The sequence below is a fragment of the Mesocricetus auratus genome, unplaced genomic scaffold (genome assembly GCF_017639785.1).
Source record: "Mesocricetus auratus isolate SY011 unplaced genomic scaffold, BCM_Maur_2.0 Super-Scaffold_2245, whole genome shotgun sequence".
In the NCBI taxonomy this organism is placed as follows: domain Eukaryota; kingdom Metazoa; phylum Chordata; class Mammalia; order Rodentia; family Cricetidae; genus Mesocricetus; species Mesocricetus auratus.
This window is the reverse complement of record NW_024429180.1, coordinates 43,583,170-43,605,246: the sequence shown is the minus strand read 5'-3', so window position 1 is coordinate 43,605,246 and position 22,077 is coordinate 43,583,170. Positions and strand designations below refer to the sequence as shown.

Sequence of the window (22,077 nt, the reverse complement as noted above, 5' to 3'; positions counted from 1 at the left end):
GGATCCTTTGGTGTTTTGGAGACTTGCTTCTTGAGTTTTTTTGCAAATTTTGGCGATCAGCCCTCTGTCAGATGTGGGGCTAGTGAATATTTTTTCCCATTCTGTGGGCTGCCTTTTTGTCTTGCTGACTGTGTCCTTTGCCTTATAGAAGCTTCTCAGTTTCATGAGGTCCCATTTATTAATTGTCGATCTCAGTGTTTGTGCTATTGGTGTTATGTTCAGGAAGAGGTCTCCTGTACCAATTCGTTCAAGGGTACCTCCCACTTTCTCTTCTAAGAGGTTCAGTGTGGCTGGATTTATGTTGAGGTCTTTGATCCATTTGGACTTAAGTTTTGTGCATGGCGGTAGACATGGATCTATCTGTAGTCTTCTACATGTCAATATCCAGTTATGCCAGCACCATTTGTTGAAGATGCTATCTTTTTTCCATTGTATAATTTTAGCTTTCTATGTTGAAAATCAGGTGTTCATAGGTTTGTGGATTAATCTCAGGGTTTTCAATTCAATTCCATTAGTCTACCTGTCTATTTTTGTGCCAATACCAAGCTGTTTTCAGAACTTTAGCTTGAAGTCAGGGATGGAGATGCCTCCAGACATTGCTTTGTTGAGCAGGATTGTCTTGGCTATCCTGGGTTTTTTGTTTTTCCATATAAAGTTGAGAATTGTTCTTTCAAGGTCTGTGAAGAATTGTTCTGGGATTTTGATAGGGATTGCTTTGAGTCTGTAGATTGTTTTTGGTAGGATTGCCATTTTTACTACATTGATCCTACCTATCCAAGAACATGGGGGATTTTTCCATTTCCTGATGTCTTCTTTAATTTCTTTCTTTAAAGACTCAAAGTTAGCATTACCCCCAGGTATTTTCTGTTGTTTGTGGCAATTGTAAAGGGTGATGTTTTGCTGATTTCTTTCTCAGCCCTTTTATTGTCTGTATGTGGTAGGGCTACTGATTTTCTTGAGTTGATCTTGTATCCTGCCATATTGCTGAAGGTGTTAATCAGCTGTAAGAGTTCCCTGGTAGATTTTTTTGGGTCACTTAAGTAAACTATCATGTCATCTGCAAATAGTGAAAGTTTTACCTCTTCCTTTCCAAATTGTATCCCCCGATCTCCTTTTGTTGTCTTATTGCTCTAGCTAGACCTTCCAGTATAATATTGAAGAGATATGGGGAGAGAGGACAGCCTTGCCTTGGTCCTGATCTTAGAGGAATTGCCTTGAGTTTCTTTCCATTCAGTTTGATGTTGGCTGTTGGTTTGCTATATATAGCTTTTATGATGTTTAGGTATGTTCTTATTGTCCCGGATCTCTCCAAACCTTTATCACGAAGAGGTCCACATGTGATTTTTAATGATTACAGGCACACAGCTATGCTGTACACCCAACAGTGGAATGATTATATATGCAGATATTCAGTTATAGATATTCCTTCAGGTTCTCCTAAGGGGATGTGATAATTTACAAGCCCACCAGCACTGTATAAAATTTTTGCTGTTTTGTAGGCTTTTCTTTTTAGCCATATTGTAGATATTTATTCGTTTTATGTTGAATATGTAGTGATACCTCATTCTTATTTTAGTTTGCATTTTCTTCATGCCAAATGGAGTTCCTTTTCATATGTTTACTATTCATTTGGGTGTCTGTTTGTTTAAGGGATTTGTTATTTTTATTCATTTTATTTATTATTTATCCCAGGCAAATGTTCTTATTTTGTGCTGTCCTAAGTCTTTAACTCATTTTAAAAATTTGTGGCAGAGTTTTCCTTCTCCCTTAGTTGCCCAGGTTGGCCTTGAACTTTCTCTCTAGCCCAGGCTAGACTTCGACTTGTGATCTTCTTATCTCAATTTCCACCATAGCAGGGATTACAGGCCTGGACCGCCATTTCTGACATTTGGTTTAGATTACAGCAATGGCTACATTTATTTACTATAACTTTGGGCAAGTGCTATGACCCACTTCATACTTATAGATGAACAATGGGGCTGTAACTGTGGCCAGTCCTGCTCAACTTAAGATGGCGTCATACATACCCTAATAAACCTGTCATTCATTTAAAAAGGCCTTAATTAAAATAAATTTAATACCCATAACCTACTGAGCATCATGGTACACTGTAGAGTCCCAGCTGTTGCCCCTTGATGATCATGTGGCTGACTGAAAACTGCTGCTAAGTATTGGAAAACAATATACTTCCACTCTCTGTGAGAAGCGCAAAAGTTATCACTATGGCAACATTCACAGTCCATACACTGGTGTCCACCCGTATCCTGGGCCAGTATTTAGATGCATCATGTATCCCTCACTTATTTTTATGAATCCAGTCATCATATTTATATGCCATGGAGTCATGTGAAACAGATTTCTTACTTCCATGTAGACAACAAAGGCAGAAATCTCCATGTCATCATGAGCTGCTTCCCCAAAGGAATTTGCTCAGGATAAATGTGCCTTGACTGCCCGTACAGTGCCTGCTTTGAGGTCACTTACTTCAGGGGCCATGTGACTCACTGGACAGAGCTTTGAAGAACACCCTGCTTCTAGAGGAGAGAGGAGGAAATTCTGTGTTGTTCTGGGCGGCTCTTCTGTAAATTGAGAAAGGGGGACAGGAAGAAAGGCTAGGGTATCTAAGGAAGCATTAACTCCCAGGGCCTTCTAAAAGCACTTTGGAGAAAGATGAGAAAACTGGTTCTGGCCACCCAGAGAATTATCCTGCATTGGTAGATAAAGCTAGAATCCCACAGTTCCTGCAGGCTGCACGTAACCTCAACCTAACATTTGTCTTCTCACTTACATTGCCAGGAATAGTCTCACTGATAACTTAAAGAAGGGAAACATTTGGTTGGTTGGTTGCTAGGGAGCATCAAGACGAATCTTGAATACTAAGTCATGTGCTGAACCTATAATCATTCTGGCCTTAGAAAGGTATTTTTATAAAATTCTATGTGTATATGTTCATACATGTATATGTATGTTCATACATGTATGCATGTACACATGGAGGCCAGAAGCTTATGTCAGGTGCCGTCCTCAAATGCCTCTCTGTGTTCTATTTTTGAGTCAGGATTTCTTAGTAGCCTGGAGCTCACCTATCATGTTAGACTAGCTGCTATCAAGGGTTTCTCCTATCTTTGCCTTCCCAGGGCTGGGGTTACAGACTGCACCTGGATTTTTACAGGGGTTCTAGGAATGGGAACTCAGGCCTATTTGCAAGCTAGTCATCCTTCAAACCCCATCAGCAACAAAGATATTCTAAAATGCTTGTATCCCTCCCTTTGACTTGTGGAATATGGATATGGGACTCAAGGAATACCATGCCCTTTTGCAAGCCAGAAGGAAATGTCTTAGATAAAGAGACTACACATCTGTGCTGACCTCCTACAGGACAGGGAGCCAAGAGCCTAGACAATGATATGTCAGTGAGGGCCAGGACCATACCCTCCAAGAACATCTGGGTCATCCATACTTTTTGCTCTCTACTTAAACTTCATTTCAGGGCCCAGAAGATGGCATAGGGGGAGGGGATTACTGGACCTCTGTATTTGTTCTCTTCTTAACATGGCCCCATTGACTGAATCTCCTCTCTCCGTTTTTCACTATTACTTGTTAATTTCATTGGGTCATTGAGGAAGGCTGGCTAAGCCTAACTTGTTAATGCTGTCAGAGCCCAGGCCTGACTGTCACAATCCTAGCAACAACCTTGTGGGGAAATCCCACCCAAATTACAAGCCTGGGAGCCTTCAAACGTTGTGGGGGATTCCTAAAATGATGACTTTTCTATGTAAATCCAAGAGAAGCCTAGGGATTATCCACTGCGATGGAATTTCCATCAGCTTCCAGAAGTTGTTAGGCTAGAACCATATCACAAAAGGCTTACAGTTTCTAATGCCACCCAGCAATGAGGATAGAGTCTCAGCCTCACTGGAACATATGGTCCTATGACAGGCTTTTTTTTTTTTTTTTTTTTTTTGGCCAAGGTTTTAGATGTAGCCCAGGCTGACCTCAAATTCACGATTTTTCTGCCGCAGCCCTCTGCCAGGCATTTCTATATTGGCCAGTAAAACTACAAATTCTACTTAGTTTGCATTCTGAAGGGGGTTTAAATTTAAAACACATTATGGGTAAAGTTTTGTGACGTTTTAGAATTTGAAAACCAAAAGTCTTGGGAACTAAGATTAAAAATCCCTAGAGGACAAATTCAGGTATTAACAGAAAGAACAAAAGGAGTTTTGGCATTGATAGCTTAAAAGTCAGTGTCCAGCCGGGCGATGGTGGCGCACGCCTTTAATCCCAGCACTCGGGAGGCAGAGGCAGGCGGATCTCTGTGAGTTCGAGGCCGGGCTGGACTGATAGCCTCCAAAACAATACAGAGAAACTCTGTCTCGTAAAAACCAAAAAAAAAAAAAAAAAAAAAGTCAGTGTCCATTTACGCTGCATCAAGGTGCCATTTATGAGTCACTTTCTCATGTGTTATCTAACTCAGCCCTCACAAACCCTGAAAAGATAGATGGCTGGCCAGGGGAGGTGGCTATGGTTTTGACTGCTACCCCACAGATGCAGCAATTAGAGTTCAGATCAGTGGTTGGTTGAGATCAGTAATGTCTTTACTGATTTCACCAAATCCCAACTTGCATTTTCTGGTCGCTTGTTCTCTGACATACTTAGACATAGTCACAAAGGACTTTGAAGTTTGCCATACTGTTGGCTTAGAGTTAGAACATCAAACCCAGGTAGTTCCCTTAAAAGTAGACTTTTTTTTAAAGGCACATGTGTTTGGTAAAATCCAAATAGTGCTCAGATAGTTTCTGTTTGAATCACTTATCCTAGTTTTTCCCCCCCAACGGGGACTCTCCAGGACAACATAGCTGGCAGAGTCTACAGAAGGTTTTTAAGGGAAAATCTTTCAAACCCCACAGACAATAGAGATCTTATGAGATCTGGCACATAGTCTGAGAACCTAGATTTGGCAGCTGCCGTCTTTCCCTCAGGTCTCAATTTCCAGAGAAATCAGCTTCCTGTCAGAGGAAAGTAACTAAAAGTGCATTTCTAGTCCCTTGTCTGCTGAGGGATGGCATTCATTGTCACTGGAAGTGCAGGAAACAAATGTACAGTAATGCACTGATAAGTACAAGTCTTTGTTCTGTACAGTGGAGCACTGCACTAATGTGAGTCTTAGTTCTGAACAATGGAGCACTGCACTAATGTGAGTCTTAGTTCAGAACAGTGGAGCACTGCACTAATGTGAGTCTTTGTTCTGTACAGTGGAGAATTACACTAAGTGAGAACCTTTGTTCTGTACAGTGGAGCACTGCACTAATGTGAGTCTTAGTTCTGTAGAGGGGAGCACTGCACTAATGTGAGTCTTAGTTTCTGTAGAGGGGAGCACTGCAGTAAGTACGAGCCTTTGTTCTGTACAGTGAAGCATGCTATTTCAAGCTCCACTCAGTACATTCGCCATTGGTGAAAATCATGGGGGAGAACAGTAGAGTGATGGGGTTTCTATTTAGTAATAGTGTTGACTTTGATAGGTCTAGAAACTTTGTTGTAACTGCTTTGGCTTTGGTAAATAATTCATGGCTGATTATTGGGAATTTTATATTGCATGAATACTACTTGAAATTGTGAATTTTGTCAAGAGATACAGTTAGTGGCGCTTGTCTTACAAAATGTACAAAGCCAGGCTTTGATGTGAAAGGACTGTATTCAAGTTCTGCTTCTGCTACAGATTTGTACACTACTTGGAAAATCTCCTGGCTTCATGGAGTTTCTGCTTCCTCCTACTTAAAATGAAACAGTTAGGTGATGAACATGGAGACAGAATAATAGTGTTCTGTCTATTTATGACAGTGGCTCTAGTGCCAGAGAGAACTAGTGGTGTACACTTATCCCTCAGTAAACCTTCCTGCAGGCATTGGGGTGATTTGTAATTGTGACATTCCATTATACAATGATTGAAGAAGGTTTTAAAATATGAAATTGTCACAGTACAAACATGTACAATGCACGCACATACTGCAAGTGAAGAGGTGGTGAGGAGTATGTGACATTTACATGACTCCATTGTTCAAAGTGGGGAAAACGGCTTTAACATAATTGCTACCCTGGATTTACTGCTGTAACTTAAAATGGTTTATTTTCTATGTATGAATGCTTTAAAGAATTTTTAAACCTCTGTTTTTATTGTATGTTTATGGGTGTTTGGTCTGCATGGAAATCTGTGTACCACTTGGGTGCAGTGTTGCAGAGGATCATAGACAGCATCTCCTGGGACTGGGGTTAAAGACTGTTGTGAGCTACCATGTGGGTGCTGGGAATCACACCTGGATCCTCTGGGAAAGCAACTAGTGCTCTTAACTAACTGAGCCATCTCCCCAGTATGAGTGTTGTTCCTACATGTATGTCTGTTGCCTGCATGCCTGGTGCAAAAGAGGGTACCAGATCCCCTGAGACTGGCGCTGGAGTGACCATGTGGGTGCTTGGGAACTCAGCTTAGGTCTTCTACAGGCTCAGAAAGTGCTCTTAAATGCTGGTTCGTCTCTCAGGCTCCAACTGTGTTAATCTAACTTCACAGCAAACTGTAAAATTTAGGGAAGCAGGACTGGCCAGATGGATCATTGGTTAAAGGTGCTTGCTACCAAGCCTGATCACATGAGTTCAGTTCCTCCAGATGGAAGGTGGAAAGAGAGAAGAGATTTCCACAAGTTGTCCTTCGTCCTACACATAAGCTCTGTAGCATGGTGGCTCATGCACCCACACATAAACAAACAAAATAAATGAATACAATGCTAAGGAAGTTGTTTATTTATTTTCAGACACCAAGACTTTTCATTAAGGCATGTCCCATCAGGAGAAGGTTCAGAATTCATGCATCTAATAAACTCATACACACTAATGAAAGGTTAACCTATGGGAACCAAGTTAAAAATCAAACCCCTTGGTTTTCTTGGAAGGGAAAGGTGTATGTGGATATGTTACCCATGCAAGACAAACTGAGGAAGGTTCTTTTTGGTTTGATCTTGTCTCTTAGAGCTCATTGGGCGGGCTAAAATTGCTCACTTTACTCCTGAATTTTCAGTCATTTTAGAGCATTTTTCTTTGCATATTTTTTTGAATTCTCATTTTCACTCTGCTTTCTCTTCCCAACCCCAAAAGTCTTTTGCTCATATTAAACTCATTTACCCAAAGGGATGAGTAAATGAGTACTTCCCAAGGACAGTGATATCTTAAAAGAGAGCCATTTCCTAAATGAATATCTAATTGGTCAGATTTCAAGCAATATAACAGTTTCACTAGATTTTAGGTCATTCTCTTGTCCCCTGAAATATATTCCTTCACTATTATGTGGTATGGTGGCTTTTCAAATACTAAAAGCCATAGAATTCTTGCATGGAAGAAAATTAGGCATCATCTCAGTATGTAGGAGAGATAGGGATTAAAGTACTTGGTTGGAATGGGGACAGGGACCCCAAGTTTTCTGAAAGTCCCCAAGCCCTGCTTCTTTTCACCAGCCATTTCTGTAACAGTAACACCCCAGCCATCCTGGTAAAACGCCAGACTGACACACACAAACACGTATACGTACGGTGAGAGAACAGTGACACGCAAGTAGATAATACACTCTGGAATAGCCTTAAAAAGACTGCGGAAGCTTACTCTTACTGCCATACTGTCAAGTGAAATCACAACCAGGATTTTAAACAGAGAATATGGCCGAACAGTGAGGTGAAGGACTTTCTGTGGATCTCTGATTCTGTCTCAGGTTTAGAACTTTAGTGTGGAGAATGTTTGGGTTGTATGGTAAATAATATCAAATAAATACAGCCTTGAAATCAGTTCCACCATTACTAGCTCTTTGAGGGGGGATGTTGGGGTTCCCCTAACTTGCCTTTTCCCTTACTCAAATGTTAAATCCCATGCACCTGCTAAAGTAGTGATCTTCTCTTTGAAGCAAGAGTTCCCATGGCATTTCCCTAAGCACTCATGACTTGAAAAAGTACAGCCTCCAGGCAGGCCATGGTTGCCCTCTTTTAAAGTCATCACGACAGCTGTGACATTACTGGAGCTTTCAGATAGGTGAGGACTTGGCAGCCTCTGGACCATGGGCATTTGGGGCAGGGTAACTCTTTGTGGGGGCTGTTGCTCTGGCTAGTATTTTATGTTTAGCAGTATTATTGGCCTCTCCCCACTAGATGCCAGGCCTATGACCTCCTCTAGACTTCACAGTAAAAATTGTCTGGAGGCTTTGACTAATGTCTGGAGGCAAAATCAACTCTGACAACCATCGATATGAATTATCTCCATAGTCTTCAGAAAAAGTTCAAGGTTGAGATTGTGATTTCATATCACATTGTGCAGATGAGGAAATGGGGACAGTGAGGGATGCAGAGGCTTATCTTTGTCATGAGGCCAGCTTGTGTCTTTGTTGATCCCAAAGTGGTACAAAGGCTGGCCCCTCTGCTCTCTGCTGACTCTGCTGCTCAGTTCTCCTTGCTATGTTGTTGTGTAAACTATGCTATCTCTAGTTTGGAAGGCTTGGGTTTTAATATCTACCTTGCATTTCCCATACAATCATCTTACTGCTGGTCATGTGTCTCTTGCCTGGTTTGATAACCATGTCCTTAGTTTTTCCTCCAATTTAATCTGCTCATCTATCTTTCCATCTCCCTTTCACCCTTGCTGCCTTCCTCATTGTCTTCAGTGCTGGTTTAGAGTGGTCCCGGATCTGCCACTCTGGGAACTGTTGGAAAGTCAATTCCTCAGCCCCACTCCAAACCTAATGAACCAAGAACTCCAGGGTGGGCATCTCCATACCTGTTCTAACACACCCATCACTTGCTTCTAATGCTCTCTGAGCTTCGAGAATCTCTGGCCCACTTAACCAGCTCTGATACCTTGTTGGGGTACATAGGAATCCTAACTACCATGGCCACCACCTTCTTCCTTCCTATTTTATAACCTGCATTTAACTCCTTTTCAATTTTTTCTTTCATTAGCTATCAAACATACATTTGTCTTTCTGCTCCAAGCACCAATGATAAAACGAAACAGTGCAGCTATTGGGTGGCCAGTTGGGACATCACCTGGACTGCTACGCTGCACATGATTTTACAGGAGAAACCCCTGCCGTCATATCCCCGCCCCCATTCTTGGTGAACTCCCATGCCTTTTTGTGACTTGTTCTCAAATGTCCCCTTTTCTGAATTAGAGGGCTAGTCCCTCGCTTTCTAGTCCATGAACCTTACACATCTTCCTGTCATTTCAGTTGTCCAGTGACAGCATTAGTGTTTGTTGACCTGCTTCCTGGAATGTAGATAAGGCATCACCTATTTTTGAATGGTCAACACTGTGACCAGTCACACAATCACACCAGAATTATCTGAAGCATACAAACAAACAAACAAGCGATGCCAGAACACATCTCAAGACCTACAGAATTAGTCTTGCAAATCTGTTTTTAAAAAAAGCAAAAAAGCATTTCAACATAGTTGGATTGCTGGAAGCTGTGCTTAGGGCAGGCATTTAATCCATAATTTCTCGAATGTTTCATCAATTACTTAGCAAGGCTAACAGGACATCAGCTCTCCTAAGCCCTCAACTTGCCTCTCAACTCTGTGGGGTGTTTGCTTTCTTCTGTTTCACTTTCATCTTCCTCTAACAGCCAGACAGCAGTCACAAGTAATAAACACCATTTTTTTTGTGTTGTTGTTGCATTGATTTTAGTTATTGTCCTAACCTATGGGAACTCAAGGTAATATGTCCCCAGTCTCGAGTCTCCAACAGTGAGTGACCTCAAATTAGGAACAGCTATTTAAGCAGCTCCTAAAGTATTTTCAGGATTCTGATCATTTTGCACCAGCTCAGAAGCTGCCCGCGGCTTATCTTAATGATCCTTGGTGCTCTCCCCCATGCCTCTGAGATCTTAGGCTGGCTCTATACCTAGGTGAACCAGCCCAGTTCATCGCCCCTGCTTCAGGCCGGCTCAGCCCAGGCTGTAAATCTGTTACAAAGTCAGAGGGCATTCGGGTGGAGACTAATGAGGAAGTTCTCTGTTGGCCTAGAGGGTGGTTATAGAGAAATCGAAACTCAGCTGTTAAAACCGCTCTCCTTGTTCTTCCGAACTCATTCCTCGAGCCTCCTGGGAACCCTCTCCAACATCCCTCCCTCAAAGGCTGAGGCCAGCACTTAACAGGGAGGCTGTGGACCATGTACACCCACACCCGAAGTAGGGTGGTGGACCCAGGGTTGGGCACTTCCTCCATCTCTCGGGACCACGCTGGGCATGGGCAGCGCAGGGAGCTGGGCCTGCAACAAAGCCAAAGACAGAGTTTGGAGGTGCCCGTTCCCAAGGATGCTATGATGGAGAGGCAAGGGCGTGCTGACCAGAAGGGGTAAGTATTCAGGAAGCTACCTTGGATGTAGGAAGTCTTGGTCCCAAACGTAATCAGGCACCAGGAACCAGGCACTTTTAGAGGGTGAAACCAGAGAGGTCCGATAGCAGGGATTTTGGAGGGGTTAAACGTCATTTACCCCAATAAAATCACCTATGAGTTACTTTATTATGCCTTGAATCTGCCAATTTGCAGGTCTTTATAACATATTCTGGTGCCCACTTCACTGATTCTTGTGACTGGTTCCTGGATTGAAAGATGGGTGTGTGTTCTGGGATTCTTATTTATTACAAAATTATGAATGTAAGTTTTCCTTTATTAGAGAGAGAGAGAGGGGAGAGGGAGGAGGGAGGGAGGGAAGGAGAGAGAGAGAGAGAGAGAAAGAGAGAGAGAGAGAGAGAGAGAGAGAGAGAGTCTAAATGGGACCACCATGCCAGAGTGAAGGCAATAAGGACTAGGATTAGGATACAGAGGGTCCAGATAGCCTCAGAAGCAAGTTTGCATCACTCCCAGACTCCAGATAAACTACCCTCTTCGAACCAGTGGAGTACAGCTGGGAGTGAGGACCCCAGCTGCTCAAGGTTGAAACACTTTCTAAACAGGAATAGAGAGGAAGCATTTATTTTTGATATGTGGTCTGTGGTTTAAGGACTGCTGATGGCATCCTGAAAGCATGTTATGCAGAGTGTCAGCGACCCTCTCTTTGCACCAGGTGGAATGGGTTTTGCTTTTATTTTTTCACTCAGCACTGTGGTTTGAAGTGCTGTCTCTGTGAATTGGAACTGTCCAAATGGTTTTATTTTTAGTTTTCCCCCTTTGCAACGACTTCTTTGTTGGAGGAAAGACAAATGCTGGTTGCTAAGGAACAGTTATATAACCTTATGACCAACAAGCAGTAGAGTTTCTCTTATCCCCCAGCTTCTGAAAGAACCAAGGTTATACTATTCAGTGTAGAGTTCCCCTTAGATGGGGCAGATGGTCTGGGAATCAATTAGAGACGATGGGATTTCTCTCAGAGTAACTGGCATCTTGCTGCAGTAGAAGTTCATTGACTCTGAGTCACATATCTGTAAGTGGTTAATGATAAAAATCCATTTCCAAGCCTTTTATTAGAAAGCATCTATTTAGCTATAACCACTTATTTGTATGCTTCTGTCATCTCACAAGCACTAATCAGCTGTATCTTTCTGTTTCCTGATTTGATTGTAATTACTCTAGGATCTTGCTGGACCAAGTCACTCAGAAGGGGGCAGTCTTCTGGTAGATCATTAGAAAAATGCCTGAAAGAATTCAATGACTTCTTACAGACTTCGTATGCATCGGTGGTAGTCGGCAGAGTATTAGAGAAGGCATTCCCTTTTAGGTGTTTAACATCTAAGGCATTGTTTGGACCATCTTGTGTCTTCATCATTCACTCTGTCAACTTTCTCACTTGTTTCCTTAATGGAATTGGTAAACCAAAGGGAATGGTTGAGTGACAAATGGCATCTCTGTAAAAACAACAACAAAGGATTAGAAGAGTCTTATTTATTTTGGAGAGAGAACTTAGAGGATGTGTGTGTGTGTGTGAGAGAGAGAGAGAGAGAGAGAGAGAGAGAGAGAGAGAGAGAGAGAGAGAGAGAGAGAGAGAGAGAGAGAGAGAGAGAGAGAGATGGAAATTAGAATAGAGGATGATAAATGCCGTAATAGCTTACTTGTTTGGTAAAGGTATATTTAACCTCATTTGTATTCAACCTTCTGTAAATTAGTCTGGGCAATGAATTCAAAGTGGGGATTACAACAAGCATGGGCTTTGATGCCTGGTAGATGAGTTTAACATCTGAATCTTTTTACTTGCTCTCTGAATAACATGCTTAGCTACTGTATGCCTCGGTTTTCATATTAATAAAAAGCAGCTTATAAGCCAGTATTTAGTCAGTGTTGATGATGACTTCATTTAACAAGCACTTATTGATGACCATGATATCACCTTCAGATTGTTTGTGACTTGAAAAATCGTACTGACTTTAAGTGCCTTCTTACTAAATAAACAAAATACATTAGTATGCTCATGGTTTTGTACCAACTCGACACAAGCTAGAGTCATTTTAGAAGAGGGAACCTCAGTTTAGAAGGCAGTCCCACCGTATCAGCCTATGGCAAGCCTTTGGTGCACAATCCTCTTGATTGAGGATGAATATGGGAGGGCCTAACTCACTCTGGGTGGTGCCACTCCTGGGCCAGTAGTCCTGAGTACTGTAAGAAAGTAGACCAAGCAAGCCATGAGAACGAGCCAATATGCAACACTCCTTCATGGCTTCTGCATCAGCTCCTGCTTCCAGGCTCCTTCCTGCCTTGAGTTCATGTCCCGGACTTCCTTTGGTGATGGAGTGTGACCTGAGAGTTGTAAGCTAAGCCATTTCCTCCTAAGTTGCTTTTTGTTATGGTGTTTAAATCACAGTAATAGGAAACGAAGACAGAAATTGGTATGAGATCATGGGGTATTGGGGTGGCAGACCTGGCCACCGGTTTTTGGGATGGCTGTGGAAGAACTCTGGAACTTTGGGGTAGAGAAGGCTTTGGGTGTTCGGAGATCAGTGAGCTGCTGTGAGAACTAGAACGTAATACTGAGAGCAGTGTAGATGGCAGAGGCCTGGCTTTGAAATGTCGGAGGGAAGTTTAAGAGTCCCTTAAAGGCTCCATTGGGACCTTGTGAAATTTTGAATTACGAACTACTGAAGTGAAATCTTTGCTTTTCTGGGACAATGAATACTGGGAAGCAGGACCTGAAGAATCGTCTTTGATTAAGAAGAGAGCAGCATCACTGGGGCAGAATCCTCTGAGGGTATCTCAGCAGTCAACACAGAAGCTGTGGTCCAGAGGTGGCCAGCACTGTATCTTATGCTGACAGCCAGACCTGGTACTATGTAAGTCATGTATTCAGGTACCTTGAAGGCATGAAAGATCATGAAGAGGGGCTGAAACTTGGCACTAGGTGGCAGGGTTAGGGTCCCAGAAGAGAGCCCAGGAGAGGCTATTGGTGATGGTGCAGCCCAGTTTGGTGGATCTCTGAGCATTTTTGAGAAGCCAGGAGAAGTCAAGGACAGCAGTGGCTTCAGAATGGAGCCAGCCTTGGCCTAGGAGACAAGCTGGTGTGCTGCAGAGGCTGTGCCCAAGAAGGTGGAGCTGGCTGTCCAGACCCCTTGGAGTCTGGAGTATCAGGAGTGGGGTCCCAGAAGCCAAATACTGTGCTTTTAATACTGTTGAACTTCAGGTTTGCTTTTATTTGACTGTAACTTGTGTGGCTTGCTCTGTTTCTTTCTTCTTAGAGTAAGAAATTGTATGTTCCCCCCCCAGGAGGTTTCAGAATTTCAAAGAGATGTTCGGTTTTAGGAAGATCTAAATTTTAGAGAGACTGGTGTTTTGGAGAGACTAGAGTTTAAAGTGCTTGAATTTGTAATACTTGTGGGACTTTTAAAATTTAGAGTATGGTTTATATTGTGATATTGGTATTAGTGACATCTTGGAGGCAACAAGAGAAATTTTGGTTTAATAGTGATATGTTTGCGTATCAAGTTGACAGTATGTCACTTGTACTGGGAGTTTTGTGTGAACTTGACAGAAAGTAGTTATTTGGGAAAAGGGAACCTCAAATGAGAAAATGCCCCCAGGAGACTGGCCTGTGGATAAGCCTATGGTACAGTTTCTTGATTGGCGACTGATGTGGAGGGCCCAGCTCACTGTGGGTGGTGCGGCTCCTGGGATGGTGGTTCTGGTGCTGTAAGAAAACAGGCTGAGCAAGCTATTAGAACAGTCCAGTGAGCAAAATTCCTCGATGGTTCTGCTTCAGTTCCTGACTCCAAGTTCCTTCCTTGAGTTTCCTGCCCTAATGTCCTTTGATGATAGACTGTGACTTGGAGGTATAATCAAAATAAACTTTTTCCTCTCCAAGTGACATTTGGTCGTGGTCTTTATTACAGCAATAGAAAAATTCCCTGAAAGTCAATGATTCCTATGCTGTGGCAGACTACCAGATAGGATAATTTTTTTTACTGCATTTGAATTTCAGTTATTGTAAGTATTTACTATTTCATATTGACTTTTATAGTTATTTTTATCTGGTGACATGTACCTTGTCCACAACTGTTATGAACTATTCACATAGATTTAAATAGAGACAAAAGTTTATATAAACTTGTAATAATCTAAAGCAATCTGTTATTCTCTCTTTTACTATTTTGCTTGCTTCGAAGCAAATTCCACTTACATCTACATGGATATTGAAGGTACAGGTTTCCAGTCTGATTATACCAAATTGTGGGCGATAGGCTCTTGCCTGTGTTAGTGATAAAACCCTGATGCTGTTTGAAAAAAATAAAACAAAAAAGATTCTGAAAATGGACCAGCAACATAGAACTTTACTATACAGTAGTTAACTTTAATATAATCTAAACACAAATTCAGTTTATTATAACATGCTTGTGGTCTATATATGGAGTACTATAGAAACTTAAACATTGAACAGCAAAATGGCAAATACTTATGGAGTGCTTGCTGTGCAACAGGGCATTAGCTATGCTAACTAACACTCTTATAGTAACAGAGGATCCCTGGCTGTGAACAATTTAAAATGTTGTAACAATTATCTACTTAGCAAACTTCATAAAGATTTTTTTTAAACTTTAGTTGATTGGACAGATACTTCTGCAATAATTATGAAAGTAAATCTTTGTGTGTACTACAAGAGAAAGCTAGTGCCTGGGCTAGTTGTGAGGGCAGGAAAATATTTCCTACAATATGATATTAAGCTGAGATCTATAGGAGAATGGGAAGTTGTATGTGTGTAGAATGTTTATGTTGTAGGTTGTGATGATTTGAATGCCAGCTTGTCAGGATTTGGTATCATCTGCGAGACAAGCCCACAGTAACACCTGGGAAGGATTATTTAGATTAGATTAGCCTCTGGGCATGCCCTTGAGGGATTACTTTGATTAGGCTAATTGAGGAAGGTAGGGTAGCATCATAATTTGGCCTTGAGTGTAGATTGCATAAAAAGTAGGAAACTAGCTGAGTACCAGCATCTACTATTTTTATCTCCTTGACTATGAATACAATGTTATCAGCTGCTTTAAGTTCCTTCTGACTTAATTTTCCTGTTGTGATGGACTGTACCCTTGAACCATGAGCCAAAATAAACCCCTGGTAGTCTGGATAAAAATGGCCCCAATAGACTCATATGTTTGAATGCTTGGTGGAACTGTCTGGGAAGGATTAGGAGGTGTGGCCTCATTGGAGGAGCTGTGCTGCTACAGGTGGGCTTTGTGGTGTAAATATTTCATACCATTCCAATTAGCCTCTCTCTTTGCCTCATGGTTGTTGTCTCCACATGAGGGAGCTCTGAGTTACTGCTTCAGTGCCCTGCCTGACTGCTGCCACACTCCCTGCCATGATGATCATGGACTCTACTACCCTCTAGAAGTAGGAGTCCCAAACTAAATGTTTTCTTTTATACATTGCCTTGGTCATAGTGTTTTTGTCATGACAACAGAAAAGTAACTATTGTTACTTTATTTCTTGAATTGCTTTTGTCAGTGTTATTTTATTACAGTGAGAGGAAAAACCTGAGATAGCAAGTTTGTTTGCTTTTTTTCTTTTTGCTTGTTTGTTTGTTTGACTTTTGGAGACAGAATCATTCTAGGCAGCCAAGAATGGCTTGAACTCACTATGTAGCCCATACTGACTTTGAACATGTGATAATTTTGCCTCAACTTTCTCAGGTAGATTACAGATATGCTCCACTACCCAGCTTTCAAGGAACACATTGGTAGTTATTAGAGCGTATAAAAAACAACTTACTATTTCCTCCTCGCTACAGTGTTCCAGATTTCAATTTCCTGTCTTAATATGATTAAAAGAAAATACGTTTTTTGCCAGTAGATGCTAAATGGAATGAAAGCATCAGGCTTATTCTTCCTGGAGATGGAGTACAGGATAGTGTAGAAGCTTCTCTTAATGTTACGAAATAATAGTACATTGGAAAAGCTCAACGATTGTCTTAATTAGCAATCTTCCTGATGGCTCAATATAGATGGCTATTCATTAGGGGATTATTTAACTCAACTCCCAGACAAGACCCATAAGCACTTAGAAAGTTTGTAATGTAACAGATAGTGTTTAACTCTTAATGATAATGATGTAGTTCAGTGAGCTGGGTAGGTACCTCAACTATGACCAGATTCTAATAGCAAACTAATTAGCAGAGCTCTGATTCCTTAGGTTACTCTTGGAATGATGAATGTGTTGGAGCATTGCAATACTGTGTAGCATGTTGTAAATTAGTTATAGCCTTAAATAAGTTAAGTAATCCTGCAAAAACAAATTAACAAGCAGTTCAGTTGTTCATGTATACTGGGTAAGTAATGTACTTACCCAGTTTACATGAAGCCCTAGGTTCAAGCTGCCATTGCCAGAAAAACAAAACCCATGCTTAAAAAAAAGTACATAAAAATATCTCAAATGCTAAACCATGCATTAGATCTTGTACAGAGTGACATGAACAATATTGAATTTTACCCTCAAAATAAACACTTTGCCACCCAACAGATAGGAAATGTGAATCTTGGAGGATTAACTGAATTTCCCAAGTTTCCATTGATTTTCCTAATCACTAGCTAGAACTCAAATTGAAGTCTTTCTACTGAAGTAGAAACTGCTCAGTAGTCAGGAGAGGACATGACATCAAAGCTACCTGTTGCCTTATTGTTTTATACACACATTAAGAAAAAAATCAGTAGGTCAAAGAGAGTACAATAAGGAAGTAGGAATGTGGTGCTTTTTACAGCTTCTTAAGGAGAAACAATTTCTATAGTCACCCATCCTTTGGTTCATGACTGAGACATCTATACCAAAGTCAGATTCACAAGAGAAAGGAATATACGTTTATTTAGTAAATTGTATGTGACATTGGCGTCTTCAGAAATGATGACACAAAGATAGAGAAATCCTATATATTTGCAACTTTTTCTCATTAGTGTGACAAAATGCTTGACCAAAGCAACTTCAGGGAGGAAAAACTTACTTTGGCTCATCATTTCAAAGGGTACAGCTCATGGTGGGGCAATTTCATGGCAGGTAGAGTATGCGGTGGAGGCTTGTGTACAACATGACCACAGACGAGACAAAAGGAATACAGCCTGGAATCATAGCAACAGTGGGCATAACTTGCAAAGGTCTGCCACGAGAGCCCTACTGCTACCAGCTAGGCCCCATCTCCTAAAGACTTCACACAAAATAAAATAGTGCCACAAGGGAGTAGGGAGATGGTGAGATGGGTCAGCAGTTTAGAGCACTGGTTGCTCTTGCAGAGGACCTGATTTCAGTCTCCAGTGTCTACATGGTGGCTCATAACTATCAGTTATTACAGTTCCAAGGGACCCCACATCCTCTTATGACCTCCAAGGGCATCAAGCATACATAAGGTAAGCAACACACACACACACACACACACACACACACACACACACACACACTAAAATAAAATAAAAATGAAAATCTAAAATAAAACATTAAAAACAAATAAAACACTGCCACAAGCTGGGCACCAAATGCCCAAAGCCTCGCTCCCATAAGGGACATTGTTTATATAACCATAATACCTGTTTTTATGCTTAGGCGAACAATTTATAGCTGTGTGATTGGTCAGAAAGGTTTAGCAAATAATAATCTTATAGAAAAGTGAAGAAACGCAGGAGGCCTGCTTGTACAGAGTCTTCAAAAGAGAGCTTTGAATTGTGGGTCTTATGACCTATGGACTCTAACAGTTAGAGAAGTCCTTTGTTATCTGCTTCAAGGGGTGGAGAAAGGCTGACTTTCCTGTTTCTGTTTCCTCAAATGCTAAGGTGTCATATTTTTGAAAAATGTGCCCTGAATCCTATCACTATTTCTAAGTTATTTTCTAAACCATTTAGAAAAGTAGTTTGGTGTGTGTGTGTGTCCTTTTCTGTGTTGCCTTTTACGACAAATGATACACAGTTTGGCTTCCTCCTATTAGAGCAGGTTGTAGTCATTGTCTCTAAGCAATCTCAACTATGTGGTGACTTTTGACCAAAGCCTACAATGAACAATTTGTTTGATATTGTGATCTAGGACATATGTCAGTATATATGAAGATATACACAACTGAAAAAAAAGTCACAAAACAATTCTCACTCATGTGATATACTGAAATTTTCTTTGTGTGTGTGTGTGTCATACATGTGAGTTTGCAAATGCATGCACATACATGGGGAAGCCAGAACAGAGGATGTTGGGCGTGTTTCTCAATTCTGCTGTCTTACTGCCTTTGAGGCAGGGTCTCTCACTGAACTAGAAGTTCCCATTTTTGCCTAGGCAAGCTAGCAGGTTAGCTAGCTGGGTCTGCCCCCTCTTTCTCCTCAATGCTGGGATTGCAGGAATGCACAGCAACCGTGTCTGGGCTGGGGATTTGAACTAAGGTCCTCATGATGGCAAAGAAACTGCTTTTACCCACTAAGTAATCTCCCCATTTTCTCTTCCTGTTCATTAAAAATAAATTCATTTCATGATTTCATAAAGAGTTAGTGGGATACCACCTACAGTCTGAAAAATACAGCTCTATGCAAAGGAGTTTGTTAGAGTGAATGAAAAGAAAAGACATTTTAGTTTGATTAGATCAAATTTACCTTCCTGTTTATGGAGGAAGGTATAAATTATGCTCCTGTTAGAATGAATTTCCAACTTTTTTTGTGCTAGCCCCTGCTCCTTGATGTGGTATGCGTTTGTGATCTGCCAAGTCTTAGGGAGCAATCATTTTTGTTCAAATACAGTATCATCAAAAATGAATGGACATTTTTCAAAAAGCCTTTGACAGCTGCAACAGTGAAACAATAAATCAACAGGATGATGAAAGCCTGAAAACACATAATACCTATAATAATCAGGAGAAGTGTTGCAGAAATGAGAGAAAAAGGAAACTTAGCTCAATTACACAGTGAGGTGACTCACTTCAAAGTCAGTAGAGTGCCGTAAGGTTATGCATATTGTTAAGGTTAATTGCATCTATTCAGAATGTATTTGAATCTGAAACAAAAGCTTAGGAGAAAAAAAATAATCAAAAGGAACAGACGCTTTGGAAGGTTCTATTCTCTATCAGAAAATCAGCTGTGACGGCTCCTTTGTTCTGTGATGTTTGTAGTTTCTCCTCCAAATGGGAAGATTAAAAAGCAATCTATTAAAGTAATGTGGAAAAATGCAAGATATTTTCCATCATTAAAACAAAGGCGAGAGCAGGGTGTGGTGGTACATTTCTTAGCATTCACAACACTGAGGCAGGAGGATCATTAGTTAAAGTTCAATCTTAACTACATGGGTAGGAAGAGATCTTATAAAGAAAGATGGACAGACAGGCAGACAGACAGACAGAAAGGAGGAAAAAAGAAAAGAAAGAACCGGTATGTTCTTTAATTCTACTGTCAAGGGATCGTGGTGAATATATTATTATTGCTATTTTAAATATTTTTGCTTTTTTGATATAGGGCATTGTATAATCCAGGCTGTCCTCAAACTCTTTGAAACTCAGGACACTCCTGCCTCTGGCTCTCAAGTGCTGGTATTAATCCTTTCTATAATAATAACCCCTGTCTCCAGACTGAGACATCCCATATGACAACATACTGAGGCTTCTTAATGATGCCCAGCATGAAGGAAGGAGGTCAAAGGAATGGCCCTAGATTAACAGTCTGCAGAGACAAGTGAGGTTCATACTGATACAGGATGAGTTGGGAATAGGGAGAAATTCAATGACACAATTTTGAAGTCTGAATGAAATTAGGTAAATTCCTTGGGTATGATAATGTTTTTAATGTATAAATAGGATAATTATTTTCTTGGAGGTACTTGCTATAGTGCTTGGGGGTTATATACCATGACCCAGCTGTTTAATTTTATAGTTCCTTAACAACAACAACAACAACAACTTCAAACCAAAACAGGAAAAGAGGTGAGACAAATAAATACATAAAGCACCCAGAACTGATGACTACTGTAGAGGGTGGTGATTTTGTTTTACTCTTGTTAGGCTCTCTCTCTCTCTCTCTCTCTCTCTCTCTCTCTCTCTCTCTCTCTCTCTCTCTCTCTCTCTCTCTCTCTCACACTCTGTGTGTGTGTGTGTGTGTGTGTGTGTGTGTGTGTGTGTGTGTGTGTGGTGTGAGGGGAAACCTTGCCCAGTACACACCGGAAAACACTGCCTGTGAAATGAACCTCTGCCCCAGCCCAAGGCTTCTAAAGAGTTTAAAAATAAGCAGCTGGGAAAGAGTAATTCTTGGTAACACCCTAAAGTTCGCTTTGTTTCTCTGCTTTTTTTTTTTTTCCTTTTCTCTTTTGGAACCCAGAGAACTTAAAAGAAGGTTTATCACAGAGCTATGGACTTAAGGTTTTGCAGTTTACTGTAGCTCTATTATATTTCAATAAATGAAGGGGCAAAGCTGTGCTGCCACTTGCAGGAGACTAATGTCAGCTAATCTTTAAAGATAGCTTTCTCAGTACCATTTTGTTTCATTCAGTGGGTCTTGTCACTTCTGTGACATATAAAAAAAGAATACAAAAAAAACCCATAACAGATGTTAGAGGGAAGAGCCAGGACCACAGTTGTAAAAAGAATTTAGAAAAACTATGTATATTTATGAAAAAGATTAATTACTAGCACAAGAAGGAGATAGACTAGCTATGGGTGAGCTTTGTTTAGGTTTTTCCTACAAAATATGCCCCAATGTAGCTGGGCTTGGGATAATACAAATACTTGGCAATTATTGTTGCATTCTCTCTCTCTCTCTCTCTCTCTCTCTCTCTCTCTCTCTCTCTCTCTCTCTCTCTCTCTCTCTCTCTCTCTCTCTCTCTCCCTCTGGTTTTTCGAGACAGGGTTTCTGTGGGGCTTTGGGGCCTATCCTGAAACTCACTCTGTAGACCAGGCTGGCCTTGAACTCACAGATCTCTACCTGCCTCTGCCTCCCCAGTGCTGGGATCAAAGGTGTGCACTGCCCGGCTCGTTGCTTTCTTTTAATTAAAAAAATTTCTATGTATGTGTTCATACATATGTGTGTGTGTGTGTGTGTGTGTGTGTGTGTGTGTGTGTACATCACATGTGTGCAGATACCCCTGGAATATGGAAGAGGGCACCAGATCCTCTGGAGCTGGAATTACAGGCCATTGGGAGCCACTGCCTATGTTTGCTGAGAACCAAAGCCTCTCCCCTGGCTCCTGGTACTTTCTGATATTGTTGTTTTTAATTAAATTTAGTATCATGGTATGTGGATGTGTGTATTGTATGTGTGTGTAGTGTGGCACACACATACCGTGGCGTGTGTTTGGAGGTCAGGAACACTTGGGGTAGTTTTCTCCTTTCACTGTGGATGACAGGAACCAAGCTCAGCTTGTCAAGCTTATGAGGCCAGCACCTTTACCCGCAGGCCCATCTTTTCTGGACCCCGAAATTATCTGAAGCATTTTTTAACATATGAAGTGGATAACTGTCTCCACTTTAGAAATGAGGAGAGTGGGGACCAATCACGTGACCCAGATCTTCAGCAAAGCAAGTGGGGGACCAATCAATGGAAGAAAATCTAAGTGAGGTCACATTCCTGGCCCTAAGTGCTGCTCCTGGAGGACTGTTAGAATCTTCTGGACTGTGCACTCTGGATAGATT

General features: G+C 41.2%; 1 protein-coding gene across 4 annotated transcripts in view; it reads left to right on the top strand.

Moving 5' to 3' along the window:
* Positions 1–10,067: 10,067 nt before the first annotated feature.
* Positions 10,068–22,077, top strand: part of Epsti1 (epithelial stromal interaction 1) — a 103,651-nt gene continuing 91,641 nt past the window's right edge. The window contains exon 1 of one of the 4 annotated variants that reach the window (XM_040757803.1): positions 10,068–10,382. In XM_040757803.1, coding sequence (XP_040613737.1) covers positions 10,198–10,382 — 185 coding nt within the window. In that variant the 5' untranslated portion in view covers positions 10,068–10,197. The remainder of the gene's footprint in view (positions 10,383–22,077) is intronic. The other 3 variants (XM_013114015.3, XM_021227674.2, XM_021227675.2) reach the window with 3 other exon arrangements.